The following is a 16,442-nucleotide window of genomic DNA, read 5'->3' as shown; positions in this document are numbered from 1 at the left end:
GCCGAAAATTGGGTCGGGGCCCGGTTCCTCCCGGAGGAGCGGGAAGCCGCGTCTTACATTAAAGATGGGCGTCGACGAGATTTCCGGCGGTCTTCGCCCCTCCTTCCGCTTCCTTCCGCTCCTGGTTAAATAATTCCGCGTCGGACCGAGGGTAATTTCCCTCAGGACGGGATGCGGCCACCGCGCGCGCCGACGCGGACTCATTCGACGTCCGAGCACGTCTCGCCCGTCTTAATCTCCTCCCGGGGAGGGGGCCCGCGGGCCCCACCCCACCCCACGCGGGCTAAGCGCGAGATTAACCAAAGATTTACTGACCAGGAGTGGGCGAAGGCCGAGTCGACGGTCGGGTAAGCGAAGGGAGAGAAGGCGGAGGGATCGCGCGGGGTCAGCATGGGTCCCGACGGCGAAGAGACGTGACACCACCGGATGCGGAGACGACGAGTGAGGACGGCGCTACACCCGCGTGCGCCTCCTCCGATTCCGGCGCCGCCCCGCCGATCGCGCTCTTCGGCGCGGCGCCGATTCCACGCCGGCGGAGAAGAAGGAAGAGGGGCGGAGCGGGTGACGGGCAGCCCAATTTCCGCCGGATTACGGGAGGAAGAATCGCCCGTCCGCGGGGAGAAATGCGTAATTAGCGCACCGCGTTGCGGCGCGTAATTTAAAAGAGCGCGAGACCATCGACTCATCGAGGGAGGAGGAGGGACGGGGCGGAGTCCTTCACGCATCCTTCCGTCTACCTACTCCCGTGTACTTTTAACCGTTAATGATTGTTTTAAATCGAATTTCCCGGCATACCCTTGGCTTTCGTCCCGTCCGTGTTTACCGAGATCGCGTGTTATCTGGGGGTGTGCGAAAAGTACGCGTGGAAAAAAGGGCGCACACTGCGAAAGGTAGAGCTAGGAGGATATTTGTAAAACTCTACACCTCACCTTCTAAGATTAGTCCAGAGGGAGGAGCGAAAAACTAGTCATTCCTACCTCAACCGCCACCTTATGTATTTGTGACGTTCGTCTCTTTCGCCCCCGCATTCTTCCGGTTCTCTGTTGCCAAAAAGTTTTAAGTGACCAAACTGAGACCGCGGGGAGCGTAGATTCGAACGTCGGAAACGGAAACGGAAATAAGTTTAAGTAGGGGTTTCGGTTTCGTTTCCCGTCAGATAGTCTCGTTCTAAGAGCTCCGAAAATATCCGAACCGGAAGTCGTTCGAACGAAATAGTCCGGGAAACGACGGGAATTCCGGGACGACCCGACCGAGAGACGATGAGGAAAGAGAGGGGAGCGCCCCCCCGGGACGAGCCTCCGATAAATCGTTACCGACGGCAGCCGGTGACTACGTGACAAAAAAAGCCTGGTCCAGAACGGGGGGTTGGACGAAGGAAAAGAACGGGGAAGTTCGACCCCCGGTTGTTTCTTTATTCGCGTGGCGTCGGGCGTGACGTCGCGCGAATAAAGAGAAAAGCTTTCAATTAAGGAAAAGCGTAAGGAAAAGCTTTCAATTAATTCGCCACCCTCTCTCTCGCGACGTCGCAAAGTCGCGTGCGAATTCGGGTCGGTCGGAAGCGGAAAGGGCGAGGGGCCCTGTAGAAAGGATGGGTTTTTGGCGGGGTGGAGAGGAGAGGGACGAGGACGACACCCGGGAGACTTGGTGGCGAGCGTTCCGAAGCGGGAGCGATTTTTTTTTCTTTAAGGCGGGGCGCGGAGGGGAGAGTTAGAAACACGGGGGGAAGACGAGCGTCCGGGTCGCGCTCGGGTCGGAAATTAGCCGGGACGGCGCTTCCGTCACCCACTCCGATTCGTTTCGACCGTAACGACGCGGCCGAGCGTGCTAAACGCCTCTTTGTGGTCGCGCGCCCTCATTTAAATTTTAATGGGCGTCGGAGGCGACGCTTTATCCCTCTCGGTACAGTATAGTACATAAGAGCCGACGGGAGGCGAAAACCCGAAAAATACCCCACCCCTTCCCGACAAGTGTTGCCAGTCTAGGGAACGGCGCGTGCGGGAATTCGCACGAACTTAAATAGATCCCTCGGCCGTGCTTTTATTACGGGACTGAGGTCCGAAGAACGTCACATTACGTCACACGCGAAAGGCCTCGTGTGTTTCCTTACGAATACGTCTACGGACGGGCACCGAAATCTCCCCGTCAGTCATACACTAAACTATACACTAATCTAACGTAACGCGTGACCGTAACCTATCACTAATTATATTTACGTCAAGATTTTTCGAATTCGTTGTCCACGACGTCATACGGAATTAGGGATTGAGGAAGCCATCGATGACGTCATAATTCCACCCCCTCTTCGATCGAAGCGTCGATATAACGTCACGTAATAATACGATGACCTACCTCGTGCGGGTCACGCAGAAATTTCGGAACGGAGGGAAATTTTGCCAAATAATTAAGCTCCGGTCCCTCCACCGGGGGGAAAAATAGCGCTGCTATTCGCATCCTCGTAACTTTATTGAAGCGCATGCTTTAGTAAATCTCTACTCCCGAAATGGCGGCTATTCGGGAAAAATTATTACCTTATCTCCTCCCTACACCCTCGCTCGTACCGACTTATCATGCTACGAGAGGAGCGCGAGGCGCCACTTTTTCCCTATCGACCGAAAATGGAACTAAGCTGTTGCACACACGCTTGTCGCGGGGCTCTAAATTTCTTCGATGTAGCGTAGTTGATTTTATTAACATTAACCTCGTTAAATCGGGGTGATTGGTATTGTTTTTCAATTACGAAGCGAATTCCTATAATTATTTTACGCTTCCGGTAATTCATTATTCACTTCATTGTTATACGTAATATCGGGTACTAATTTGAATACAATACACTCTATACCTGTAGATATACTACAGAACAATACAATCGCGTATAATCTACCAATAAATACATAATACTGCATACGTATCGATTCGTTTTCAAAGCGTAACAAGTAATTATATTGTCAGTAAAACATGCAAATTAGCTCGTAGTGTCTGAATATTGAAAACAATACGGAAAACAGTTAAAGAATTTAAGGAGGAGGGCAGGCCTAAACGTTACTACACCCAAATATTTAGTTTATAATACGAAAAATATCAACCTGGATGAGCGGACAGGTGTCCTTTAAATGCAGGTTTCACTGGTATTTTACTGTCTGTTTATCTGCCATTTTTGTGTGGAATTAACACGGGAAGCTTCGTGTATAAGCGTAAACAGGTGCACGTGCCTACAATCTGCCTTAAAATCTATTCAAATTTATTAATTAACGCACCCGTACGTCATTTTTGTAGTGTTAAACTCGGTGTTGTACTCATTTGATGTATTGTTTCTTTAATGTTTGTGCTACACTTATCTGACGTGGGGTCGTGCTCGTGATCGAAGTGACTATAAACGCACAAATTATTAATTTTTAACAAGCAAACCGACACTCCCCACCAGGCTTTGCTTGTCTGAAACACTAGCACAACGAAATTACACCCCGCTTAAACACCGAACTTAGTATAATTCTATAGAACACAATGTATTTTCACGACATTTGAACTAAAAAAAATGGCATTTGGTGTTTACGTTTATTGTATAAGTGCACTAAACACTACAAAAATGCATTCGTTTGACGTCATTTCACACTTGCACATTACAAAAAAAAAAAACACAAGAATGATGCCATCTGACGTCATTCTCGTGTTTTTTTTTGTAACGTGGAAGCGTAAAATGACGTCATTTATAACTTTTTTTGTAACGTGGATGTATAAAATGACGTCAAATTGACGTAAAGATGGGCATTATCTTAACAAGTGTTTGGATTACCGTTTTTTTCTAAGAAATACACCGGCGAGTCTCGCGCGTATTGTTTGTAAAACACAATTAAATCCGGCTCCGGTCTGCACTTACGGACAAACGGAGGGCCACAATACTTAATTCCGAATAAATATCTTTTATTACAATACAAGGATGTGTTATTTATGCGATCGAAAATGGCTACATCCAAGTCATTTTGTGTGTAAATATGAGGGGGTGGACCGCGGGGGGTACGGGGTGTACACGGTGCGGCGCGGTGCCACTAACGTTTATCTTTCCAACAGCTATAACTGTGTTGCCCGGGGGAACCACCACACGGCTCGATTTTATTCTCGTATTTAGTTTTGCATGGAAACAATCCGGATTTAAAGCTCTCTTCGATTCTTTTATAACCTCGATTCTACGCCAGGCATTGTCTAAATCGCCAACTTCCCAATTATACTTTATATTTATTATACTTTTGCGGGAATATTCCCAAATGTTTTCGGTTTATTTTATCGATCCTGCATAATTTCTAACGTCACTTGTCCCGAGTTTCCCTTTCTTTTGTTCTTTCGCCTAACGGAATAGTCTATTTTAACCTGTTGCGAGGGTAACCATCCAAGAGATAATTGCGGTCGAGGGGGTAAAAAAAAACTCCAGTTTAGGGGTTTTTGGGGTTCCTTCTAACGAAATGTTTGCTTAGAGTTCGACAGATTTTGCGTTCATTCCTCGTATAAATGTGCTCGTAAATGCGGTAACGACTGCGACGGTAATTATTTTTGTTTCGATTTTGGTCGAAAAATAAGGAGAAAGGACTAAAAACCGGAAAAACAGAACAGACAACTAAATTCAAATATACTATACTGTACTGAGAAGTGTTCTGTCAGAGTAAATGTGCTGTCTATTAATTAAACTATTGTTATACTCTATGAAACTACTGTTCTGCCAGTGTTCTGTGAATGTGCTTTTCCTATCAAAGTACCGTTCTGCCAGTGTTCTGTGAATGTGCTTTTCCTATCAAAGTACCGTTCTGCCAGTGTTCTGTGAATGTGCTTTTCCTATCAAAGTACCGTTCTGCCAGTGTTCTGTGAATGTGCTTTTCCTATCAAAGTACCGTTCTGCCAGTGTTCTGTGAATGTGCTTTTCCTATCAAAGTACCGTTCTGCCAGTGTTCTGTGAATGTGCTTTTCCTATCAAAGTACCGTTCTGCCAGTGTTCTGTGAATGTGCTTTTCCTATCAAAGTACCGTTCTGCCAGTGTTCTGTGAATGTGCTTTTCCTATCAAAGTACCGTTCTGCCAGTGTTCTGTGAATGTGCTTTTCCTATCAAAGTACCGTTCTGCCAGTGTTCTGTGAATGTGCTTTTCCTATCAAAGTACCGTTCTGCCAGTGTTCTGTGAATGTGCTTTTCCTATCAAAGTACTGTTCTGCCAGTGTTCTGTGAAAGTACTTTTCCTATCGAAGTACTGCCCTGTTATTGTTCTGTAAAAATGCCGTTCTATCAAACTACTGTCTCGTTATTGTTCTGTGAAATTACTATCTATCAAACTACTGTTGAACTCTATGTAACTACTATTCTGCCAATGTACTGTCTATCAAAATATGAAAACACTGTTGTATCAAACTACTGCTTACAGAAGAAGTACAGTACATCATACGCTTTTATCAGAAAAATCGTGCGCTCTACTCCCGTTATCCGTACTTCTGTTCTGTATTATTTTGTATAAAAAGCTAAAAGAAAGAAGAGACGAAATCCAAAAGCAATTTGAACATCCCTATTTAATAATTTAGTGGTAAACGTATTAAAAATACAGGAGCTAATTATCTCATCGATCATTTCTGCTCTTTCCTCCATTGTCAGAACGTTATAAATTGTCCCTCCATTTGATCCGACCCGGTAACTTTTTAAATGTCTTTCTGACAACCTTTCCAACGTTTAAAATTAATTATCATTTAAAAACAAGATGCCGGCCTTCTGCGTAAATCAATTCTTCGGGTGTTCCTCGCAGTTTAAATCTTGCCAAAGACCACGCTTTATCTTCTTTCCCCCCTCCGACGTTCCCACTGAAACGTTAATCGAATTACTGGAAAAATACGCGGTGATGATCTCGAGCCTCAAAACTGCTTTAATTGATGAATTAATTAACAATTATGGGGTGAAAAACTACTCCAAAAGTCAAAGGTCACGTCGTGTAAGCCAGCAAACACGAGAAAATTACGTAATGTATAGAATTTATGTGATGAGTAAACTCTAAAATCGGCAATGATTAAGAACTTTTTGTGGTCCTGAGGCCCTTCTCCTTCACCAAATAGTGTTACGTGTAAAAATGTGAGGTCCTAACTATAACAGGCCCTTCCTTACCACCAGTGTTTCGTGTAAAAGTGTGGCCTTAAGTTATAGGCTATAATCTCGGGGCCTTAAGCCATCGCTGGTTTAACACAGGCGCAAATTCAATATAAGAAACACTATAATAATGGTTTCTTGATATTATACTCGTGTTTCTGTGTTTAAATGCTTTCTCGGTCGACGATTTCCTACAAGTGATTCATGTCATTCGCCGGGAGAAGCAAGAAAGTATAGTATTATTCGATTGATTATAGTCATTAGTGATTTTATAGTATCAAAGGAAAAAAACAAAACAATGAAAAATGTTGTAAAGTTTCCGTTTAAGTGTCTTCCACGGGGTAAATAAAGCAGTTTCTGGTGTTCGACAATACAATACATCCGCTTTTAAGTGTCTAAATCGTAATTAACACACGAGCATTGTTGGAAGAATGAAAAATGGACGAAATCTTTATTCTATGGTAAATCACGTCCAATCTTTTCGACATGTTTGCCAAGACAACTTTTCCGTGTTAGATTTTTGTGTTTGTATTGAATAGCTTTTATCCGGTGTGCCGTCGAGCACCACGTTCCACTGCAGCGTACTGTACTGTACAGTACATCGCCGCATGTAAGACGTGACGTGAGAATTGAGTGTTCTCGTGGACTGCACACACACACACACACACACACACATGCATTTTCAAAAGGCAAACGGAAAAGAAACAGAGTGACAGAGATTCAAATACAGTCGGACCTTTAAACCGCGGCCGTTTTTAATTCTTATTTTGCTAGAGTCCTACATCCGAACCCACACTTCATGTACAGTACAGTACAGTACAATACATGTTATACTTCCACACATACTCCTTATAATATCACACACACACGACTTTCAGTGGTGCGTTATGTCTTCACGAGGACCCTATTAAGGCACGATTATGGTGCAAATATAGGCAAATTTGAATTAGGGAATTTGAAATGTAGTGTTGACTTCAGACATTTTTCTTTGGTAAAAACATTTTCGTGTAAAAGATTGGTTTGAAGCATCCGGTTGGTGNACCTTTCTCTTATCCTAGACCTTAAGAGTCGAGGGTTCTTATCCCGGACTAGATCTTAGTTTATCAAAGATCTTTCTGTCTATAAATACCTTACTTAAAGATAATTTTAGTGCGATGAAAAAGTGTAATTGCGAAAATTCATTTGTGTACCTTCCATCAACCCTATTAAGGCACGATTATGGTGCAAATATAGGCAAATTTGAATTAGGGAATTTGAAATGTAGTGTTGACTTCAGACATTTTTCTTCGGTAAAAACATTTTCGTGTAAAAGATTGGTTTGAAGCATCCGGTTGGTGGGGACCCCAGGAAATTGCCCTTTTTGCCCATAAGATAACGCGACACTGACAACTCCCTATACATTCTTATACACGTTATACTGTATTTATACACATTGTACTCCTTATAATTTCACACACTTCATATTATACACGTTATAATTCCACGATGGGCCCGAAAAAAAGGTCCTCTAAGTGCCCACAAAATAAAAATGTACAGTACCTCTCACTGCCCTAAGACTGTAACTTCTGGTAGAAGTATCTCAAGATTTCAAATTGCTAATTGTTTCTTTATAATTGTCCTATAATTGCATTGCATCACTTCAAATCTTGGTGGCACCCATCCTTAGAGCACGTTGCACCAACCTCACGATCCAACAAAGAGAATTAAACCAATCACATTTGATGTAAGAATCGAAGGACTAATAATCAAATGATGGCAATTTCACCGAAGAAGATGTATCGAGCATTGTTATTGGTTTCTACGTAACAGCTGATTTTCCCACGATTCCACGTGAATATAACGTTAAAGTTAAAATGGCGGCAACGAACGGAAGGCGCCGCCTATAATTAAATTATTGATTTTTAATTGAGAATTCAATGAGGTTTATACATAAATAGAATGTTAAAGAAATTATTTATTAATATTTAAACCGAAAAAAAAGGTCGGTTCGCATGTCTGCTCTTAAAAATATCGATAAAACGTCATTTAAATTAATTACCCTATTTTTTTTTTTCTCTGTTATAAAAATGATGTCATGAATTAACTGCAAATGTATTTTTTTTCTATTTATTTCTTATGTAATTCAAAATAATTACTAAAATTGCACTTATTTTACCTTCTAATTCTATTACGATTGATTTTTGTAACTGCTTTACTTGTGTAGGAAATACAATAGGTCCTAGATATACAGTCGACCCCTGTTTTTACGCTGTTGGCTTGCTAGAAAGCCACGAACTATCCGCCATTTTCCCTTATTTGATCGCCGATCACCACGTTCGATCTGCCAAAATCGAATTGGTTTCGCGTTATACGTGGTTTTTTGCTTAACGTCGCAGTTTCCCAGGACCTATCGATGACATTAAGTGAGGAGATGCTGTATCACTATACGAGAACTCCTCGCTTAACGTGGTGCAACTGAGACAACAGAAGGGGGGGATTTACCATAAAACCCAAAATACACATTGGCAAAAAAATTGTTACTCGATTTGCCAGTAAAACGTTCAAATAAAATGAAGGTTTTGTCTGGCATTTGTTTGAAGTGATCGCATTACAATTGTAGAATGATCACATTACACACCTTATACTCTATTGTACTACAGTATTGTACTATATGTTACTATTGTACCTCTTATATACTCACACTCAACTTCATATTGTACTCTTTATATACTCACACACAACTTCACATTGTACTCCTTATATACACATACACATCTTCATATTGTATGCCTTATATTCTCATATACAGCTTCACACAGTACTCTTTATATATTCACACTTAACTTTATATTGTAATCTATGTACTCACACACAGCTTCATATTGGATACGTTATATTTCCAAATACAATGTTATACACCTTATACCTCCACACAAACCTGTATTATACAGGTTACACTCTAACACAGATCTTTACATTGTACTTTTTATACTGTACAGTACTTCCACACACAACTTCAATCTTTCTTTCGCCATAATTCGAACGAAAAAAATTCAATTTCCTATCTATTACTTACGAACGATGGTCGAGGTCAAACCATCCCGACATTAAGAGAATTTACGATTAAAATTCAAAAAGAACACAAGCAATTAAGCGTGGACACAAGAGAAACAGAGAGCAGGACACCAGAAGAATGCTTAAAGAGTAACTGGAAAATTCGGTGCGGATAGGTGAAAGGGTTTACTAGCGTCTAGAGAACAGACATACAGACATTCTTTTTTTTTATATACACGCATATTCTGTTATACGTCACACCGGCAATTTACGAATAAAACTTTTATTGTAAGCTAAATAAAATGAATACAATCAATTAAACACAACCGGTTAGGGGGGAGGATTACGCTGGTGTTTGCTTTGACTGGTCGTTTTTCATATTAAATTTTTTAGGGACTATTCGTAATAGCGCCAGAGATTCCCTCTCCTCCAATGCTTATACTGCCCACTTTTTTCTGTGTGTGTATTTTTCTTATGTCTGCCTTCCTCACTCGTGTCGAAAATGAAGCGTAACAAACGCTCTATTATACTTAAACCGGTTTTTGCTGACGGGTAATTCTATTCTCCGTTATTTACTCGATTGCTGTATTTGTCAAATAACAATAATTTATTTTTTAAATTTTAATTGTCTCTCTCTCTCTTTTTTATTATTGATGCGTTTTTTATGACGTTGGAGAGAGGAAAAAAAAAACAATTACGACGTAAAGAGCTAACGAATGCCGGTAAAGGTAATTTAACACTAACGAGTAAGCTAAAACCGCTGAATGGTCGCGGGTTCGGACCCACCGGGTGCAGTTTTTCGGGCTTTTTTCACCTGCCTAACATCTAAATAGGGTTGTTTTCCGGTTCAAAGCCGGTGTTTTTTGAGGTTTAGCCTACGTGACACGTGGGCTAAACACCAAAAACCAGAACCCTTTGACCCTTTAGATTTGGGGTACCATGCCCACTCTAAGGGTTTACTTCGGAGGGGTCGCCCACGCCGAGTATGGTACACGTATGTAAAGTGGTACTTTGAGATAGAGCAAGTTGGACTTAGAAAATAGTTGTGATATTCGGAAGTGACTCTTTGATCTTGTCTACATTGTTTTACATAGAACGAATTCAGTGATGTACAAAATTTCCCATTAATCTACTGTACAGAGCGTGGTGAACCGAAGACTGCTCTACATCTCCTCACCATCTTATTTGTTCCGTATGTAATTTTACACTACGGGGTGTACCAAAAATATAAATAACTAGTTCAAAAGCCAATAACACCAGATTATCGGCTCCTGAAGATAATTTACACTCTTTTTAACTAACCCTTCAAAGTATTGTATTGTACAACACCATACAAAATGATGGAATTGTATACCGACTGCTGTACACGTGGAACTGTTGGTATACTTACATACAGGTATGTAACTGAAAGCATAATTTTCAAAACAAGACTAAACGGAGGGTTCTTAACCTTTCTCTTATCCTAGACCTTAAGAGTCGAGGGTTCTTATCCCGGACTAGATCTTAGTTTATCAAAGATCTTTCTGTCTATAAATACCTTACTTAAAGATAATTTTAGTGCGATGAAAAAGTGTAATTGCGAAAATTCATTTGTGTACCTTCCATCAATTTATCAAATTAATATTATGGGCTATTAAAGTAAGAAGACCCTCAATTATATGTAATTAGTGAAAGGAATTAAGAGTTTATTTCTTAAATATACTTTAAAGATAAATAATAAATTAATAGAGAAAGTATTTACGTGTTAATCTAGTCTCGTTTTTTCGACAAGGTAAACCTCCTTATAGCGAATTTTCTCCTATTAAACATGCATAGATTCTTTCCTAGTCAAATTTTGATGTTGGCCCATCGATATCTCGGTCGTTAATGAGGGATTGCCTTTAAATACCGCATAAATTAATAAATATTCGCTTCTTGTGGCTCATTAGTGACGTTTGAAGTTCCGCCAGGAATGTATAAAGTAATTATCGTGAATATACCCGCTTACAACGTCGTCTAAACTTCATTTCCGGCATATAAATCGAATAATATAAGGCGTTTCTTATCTGTTAAGCGAAATACACGACCCCGATATAGCGCGGGGTGGATATAATGCCAACCCATTTACAACTTGTAGGCTTATATTGCCACTGCAGATAAGAATTGTCTTTAAAAACGTCGTAAGTATATTCTTTCTAACGCTAAATAGGGGGAGGCCTTTCGGAAACCTGCCTAAAAGATGGAGAAGTCTTCAGAATGCAGGGATTTTCTGTGTTTAAAACGGAAACCTGCTAAACTTCGGTGCGGTGTACGGGTTTTACTGTAATCCTTATTGTTTAATAAGGCCCTTCGGGATTCAGTCCAGTTTCTTTAATCTCTAAAATTAGGTCAATGTCGAAGGAAGGTCATTAGTCGACCCCGAACGCCTTATAAAATAGCCTAACACACCTACTTTCTTACCGGATCGGCCAAGTCTTTCCGACTGCAATACATGTACGTAACACAAAAAAATAAACACTTTAGGCCTGTATTTTATGCCTTATAGTTGGGCCTACCTGTATCAGCATGAATAATATAAAGCCTCTGTCTAATTAATTAATGGTTAAACTCAGTTGTCAATTGGAATAACTTCAGAAATCGTATTGTACTCACTGTACAGCACAGTACAGTACTTTACGGCTAAAGTCTACAGGTGAGGTGAGGCCTACATATACTATTCGAGCCAGTTACATATCGTTTCTATTCGAGAAAAATGGAATTTGGGCTTTATTCAGTTTGATCGAAGGCCTTTCGTTGAAGAAGGCAAGTCCTTAGAATCGCGATTTAAGGCCTGTTGACGAGACAAACACACCGGTTAAATCTAATATGAGGCCCGTAGATCTAAGATTTCCTATAAAGGAAATCCCCAATTTAATCACACCAGAATCTGGCATACTTTAAGAGAAATTCATTCACAATAGGCAATTTTGTAATATGACAAATCGCGATTCCTATACCCGCTAGGCCTCAGGCCCCTTTGCCGAGCGCATAAGTAAAGAACGTAATTAGAAATCCTTACTCTGTTGTCTCTTGCTGTCCACTTTCTACGGTATTGTACTAGTACAATGGCAGAGTTCAACAGAAACGAAACTGGCGTTATACGGGGGGAAATGGTGATAAAGTTTTCATAATTTTCTCTCCGATTCGAACCCGAGACAGTAATGTCCGTCGGGGTTCGAATTCCGTACGATCCGCGCGAAAACTCGCGGGAGTTTCAGTGATGGAGGCGAGGGGTGGACCACGTGATCTGCCGGAAGCCCGAGGTAAAACTGCAATCTGTCGGAAGGGAACGAGGGGGTCGACGATAAATCTAGCGCGCGGCTGTTTAAAATGGCGCTAGGAAGATATGTAGGGGGGACGATGGAGGCGAGAGGGACAAAAACGATGAATAAATTAAGAGTAAATTGCCACCCGCGGCACCTTAAACCAAGTGTTTTTTACAAGTTAAGCGAATGGGCCCTACACGCGGGAGCTAAGAAGGTCTTTTCTTCCGTATCCGTGGCGGGATCGGTAGGGCCTACAACTTGGGGTCTTCCTAAAGGGCACGGATGGGTTAATTTATAATTATAACAAGTGTAAAGGGTGGAGGAAGGGAAGACGTGTCGCGCGCGCACACGGAGGCCCTTTACGTAAATCTATCGATCGAAATAGGACTATAATACTTAACCGGATCGAATTAGGCGGGAAATCGCATTAGCCTATAAGCGTTAATTGTATTGGGGAGGGTTTTCTTTATTCGTAACCACGGACCGCTAACGTCGTTTGCGGGTCTAACGCGATTTGCGCGATCGATGGGTACGGACGCGACGCGGCGCGGCGCGACCGAAGATAGTTTCGGAGAGAAGTCCGAGGGACCGAGTTCGGACCGACCGGGAGGGGAGGAAAACGAAGAGGGGCGAGGCGCAAGAGCTCCTTCCGCGCGCGCCAAGCGTGGAGGGAGCGACCGCCTACCTGGCCGTTCCAGGAGCGCGCCGAGAGGAAGAAAGACCGACGGGAGGCCACCCCCCCGCGCGGGTGGAACGGTCCGCGAAGGCGGGCCCGATCCGCTCGAGCGACGGCCCGGGCGCGAAAGTACAGGCGGGAGGCGGGGCCCATAGACGGGATTTTCTGGACGGGCGCGCGCGTTCCGGACGGCGGACGAAGACCGGAAGTCGGCGGCCCGCCCTCTTCGCGCCGCCTCCGGCTCCAATTCTATAGCAGGAGGGCCCCCTCCTCCCGGAGTAACGCCGTCGAGTTCCTTATAAACGGGAAAACTTAAACTTACCCCAATGCGGATTCTAGAATTCCCGAGTATTTTGCTGCTACAGCCGGATACCCTAAGAGAAAGACCCCTTCTGGAATTCCCTTTTCTTATTTGTTTTCACGTTATATCTGGGAAGCTTTTCGACTCCTTTATATCGAGGTGTCGTGCCGGAATTTCCTTCCTCGTTCGCATTATTTACGGGAAGAAAAGAAGAAGGACGATATATACGGGACCGAGCCTACCACGGACGGGAAAGTAGAGGCCCTTTCTCTTTCACGGTGGGGAGGGTGAGAAATAGAGGTACTGTACCTAAGCTACGGCGCGCGCCTCACTCGCGGCGGAGAAATGTTTGCGTCGGGAGGTGGGGAGACGAAACGAACCGATTAGACTCACTTTAACGAGGATTAAATCTACCGAGAGTCGTTATACCTTCCGGTTGCGCCACCGGAAGGAGAAACGCCGAAATAGGGCCTCAGGCCAGGGTTCCTTCGAAGGGGAGCCGAAGGAGGGCCATTCCTTTTTTATGCGATGACCGACGGGCGGATTTCGACCCGGACCGGTTTGATTCTCCACCTTTTCCCGGCCCCCGTCGACCTTGGAACGATCCCGATCGGTGCCTTCTCGCTCTCCCTTTTCCGACTTCCCTCCGAAAGGAAGGAACGAAAAGGGCCAAAATGTTCAGGCCCGTTGGGAGGAAAACGACGAAGTAAACGGGAACCGTTACGTAGTCAGAAACGCAACGGTTTTTGGGGAAAGGAGACAGTTTTCTTTCGGCCCCACTCCGCCAAAGTATACGTCCCTTCCCATCGGAGGCCCCAACTACGGCCGGACCTTCCGACGGGTTTAATTAATCTAAAAAATAAAAATACTCGCTCTCGAACCCTTTTCGAGAGGTAAAAGACGGAGGCCCTTCTCTCTCCTCGTCGGGCCTATCTCTATAAGAACGTGGAAGGTAACGCGAGAAAGGCAAAAGCGGTGCGACTTTCGGTCGGAACGTCACCGGACGGGCAGGCGAAACGGGGAAAAGTTCGTCCTTTTGGCGGGAAAATTCCGGGCCTAATTTGTAAATTTCGATTAGGGGAGGGCGGGTCTAACGCGGGTGGCCGCGTTTAAAGCGATCGATCCGATTGCTTCGGCGCCAAACCGGAGACTCGGATCGGCCTACGTTTCGGGTCCCGCCCCGTCCGAGGTGGAGGGGCGTGGGGGCCGCTCCTCCCGTCTTCCGGTCCGATCTTCCGGAAAGAAGATTTACGGGCGGACGGACGGACGGAAAGACGCGCCGTCCGTCGACTTTTTTTTTTTTTAATACTTTTTATATGGAATTTTACGGCGGGGCCCGGAGTGAGCGCCGCCGATAAGAGCGGGCGCCGGGCCAGCGCCTTCCCCTCCGTCGAGTCGGCGCGTGAGTTACGGCCGAGACGCGGCCTCCGACCCCGACCCGGGGGGAGGTCGGGTCGCTCCCGGGCGACGATAAACCCGGATTTACGAGGGACCCCGCCGCCGGGACGACCGCCGTTTTAAAGCGGTTCGGCCGGGCGAGATATCTAACGAGCGCGCGCTCTTCCCCAGCGCTCGTTCCAGTCCCCCTTCCCGGGGAAGGAATGGAGGGGTGGCGCGCGACTCTCCCTCGTGCAGAGAACGGGACACCAGCGAAAATCAGAGACGGGCGCGCCATCGGCCGGTCGTTCTTCGTCGCGCCGCCGCTTTCCGTCCGTCGATTACATTAAACAGAGACGGGAAGGACATCCGAAACTTCTGCGGGACGCGGGGGAAACGAAGGGTAGGGCCTTCGGAGGGCACGAGAAAGGGTCGGGAGGGCGCGCACGGGTGCGGACGGACTAGAGCGCGTCCACGCCGAGTTGTGAGCGGGGCCCGCGGAGGCCTTTCCGTCTAACCGCACGCGGACCCGTCCGAGACGGGGTTTCGGCCTGGCCTCCCGTTCCCTCCGTTGCACCGCGCGAAATTTCGGCCGTCCGGGACCGAACCCGCGACTTCCCCCCGCTCCCAAGACGGGAGATTCCGCGAGACGGGAAAAGAATGTCGAAAGGCTTACCCTGAAACGACGGCGACGGACGTTGGCGTCCGCGCTGGACGGGCAGACGCCAGGAGTGGTGCGGCGCCGGTTCCGCCGCCTCTCCTTCCCCCGGGTGACGACCGTCCTCGGCGGCCGGCGCGCCGACCGGAAACGGCGCGCGCGCGGAGATTCGGCGCGGCCTCGTCCGCGAAAGAGACCCACGGGTCGGGCCGCGGCCCGCCGGCCGAGCTTCCCGGCCGGAGGCCGACCGCCGCGCCGCGCTTCGGACGTCCTCCACGGCGCGACGCCGCTTCCGTCGCTTCGGCCCGAACCCATCGAACTTCCAACCCGCGCCAAATACTAGGGGTTCTCGGCCGGTGGGGGGGGGGCAGAAAATTCGAGACGTTCCCCCAATTCCCGAACGGGGATTCTTCTTTCTCGGAACGATCGGCAGCGGTGGAAGGCGGAGGGACGAGTGACGGATTCGCGGACGAATCCAAGGGGGAAAGACGTCGCTCCCCCCTCGGAGGGATGGAATTTTATGCGCAATTTCCTTCCTTACAGACTTTTACACGAGATAAACTGTACAAATGCTGCTCTCCTCGTGGTCCGAGCCAGCGTTTACGGGGTGAACCGTTTCCGTGAAGGTAGACTTCCGGTCTATCCAAGTAACAAGCCGAGTTTAGGGGTTTTCGGGAAACGCAGATCCCCCTTTTAGGGACCGTAAGGACCCACGACCGGATCGATGGATGAGGCGGGTCGCTTTTTAAATCGACCTATTGGTGTTGGCGCGTGACGCGCGCCCGGTGAGAGAGGGGAGAGAAGGAAGTCGGGCGGGAGTGTCCGCGGGAGGAAGGAGGTCCGGCGGGTGGGGGAGGTGGGGCCGCAGATTTTGCCTTAGATAAAGCGAGTATACGTTAACGGAAGAGCTAAGATGGACTGGAAAAACTCCGAAAGAGGGTGCCCCCCCGTGTTTTGCTGTATAAATCCCAAAATACGCGTTTTATTTTATAATTAATTACGCCCAT

The 16,442-nt window shown here is 45.7% G+C and overlaps 1 protein-coding gene across 7 annotated transcripts in view; it reads right to left on the bottom strand.

Moving 5' to 3' along the window:
* LOC111623978 (protein trachealess-like) overlaps nucleotides 1-16,442 on the bottom strand; it is an 87,837-nt gene that overhangs the window by 62,660 nt on the left and 8,735 nt on the right. The window contains exon 1 of one of the 7 annotated variants that reach the window (XM_023366735.1): nucleotides 15,454-15,571. The exons of 2 other annotated variants lie outside the window; for them this stretch is intronic. Coding sequence is in view for 2 of the 5 variants with exons in the window: in XM_023366729.1 (XP_023222497.1) it covers nucleotides 316-725 (410 nt within the window). In the remaining 3 variants the exon portion in view is untranslated. Of the gene's footprint in view, nucleotides 1-315; nucleotides 888-929; nucleotides 1,398-7,645; nucleotides 8,010-15,453; nucleotides 15,572-16,442 lie in introns of those variants that run through there. 4 more of the 7 variants (XM_023366733.1, XM_023366734.1, XM_023366729.1 and 1 more) reach the window with 4 other exon arrangements.

This window comes from Centruroides sculpturatus, unplaced genomic scaffold (genome assembly GCF_000671375.1).
Source record: "Centruroides sculpturatus isolate CEXI.00-Female unplaced genomic scaffold, Cexi_2.0 scaffold382, whole genome shotgun sequence".
Classification (NCBI taxonomy): domain Eukaryota; kingdom Metazoa; phylum Arthropoda; class Arachnida; order Scorpiones; family Buthidae; genus Centruroides; species Centruroides sculpturatus.
Note: the sequence above shows the minus strand (reverse complement) of the source record. Positions and strands in the feature narration are given on the sequence as shown.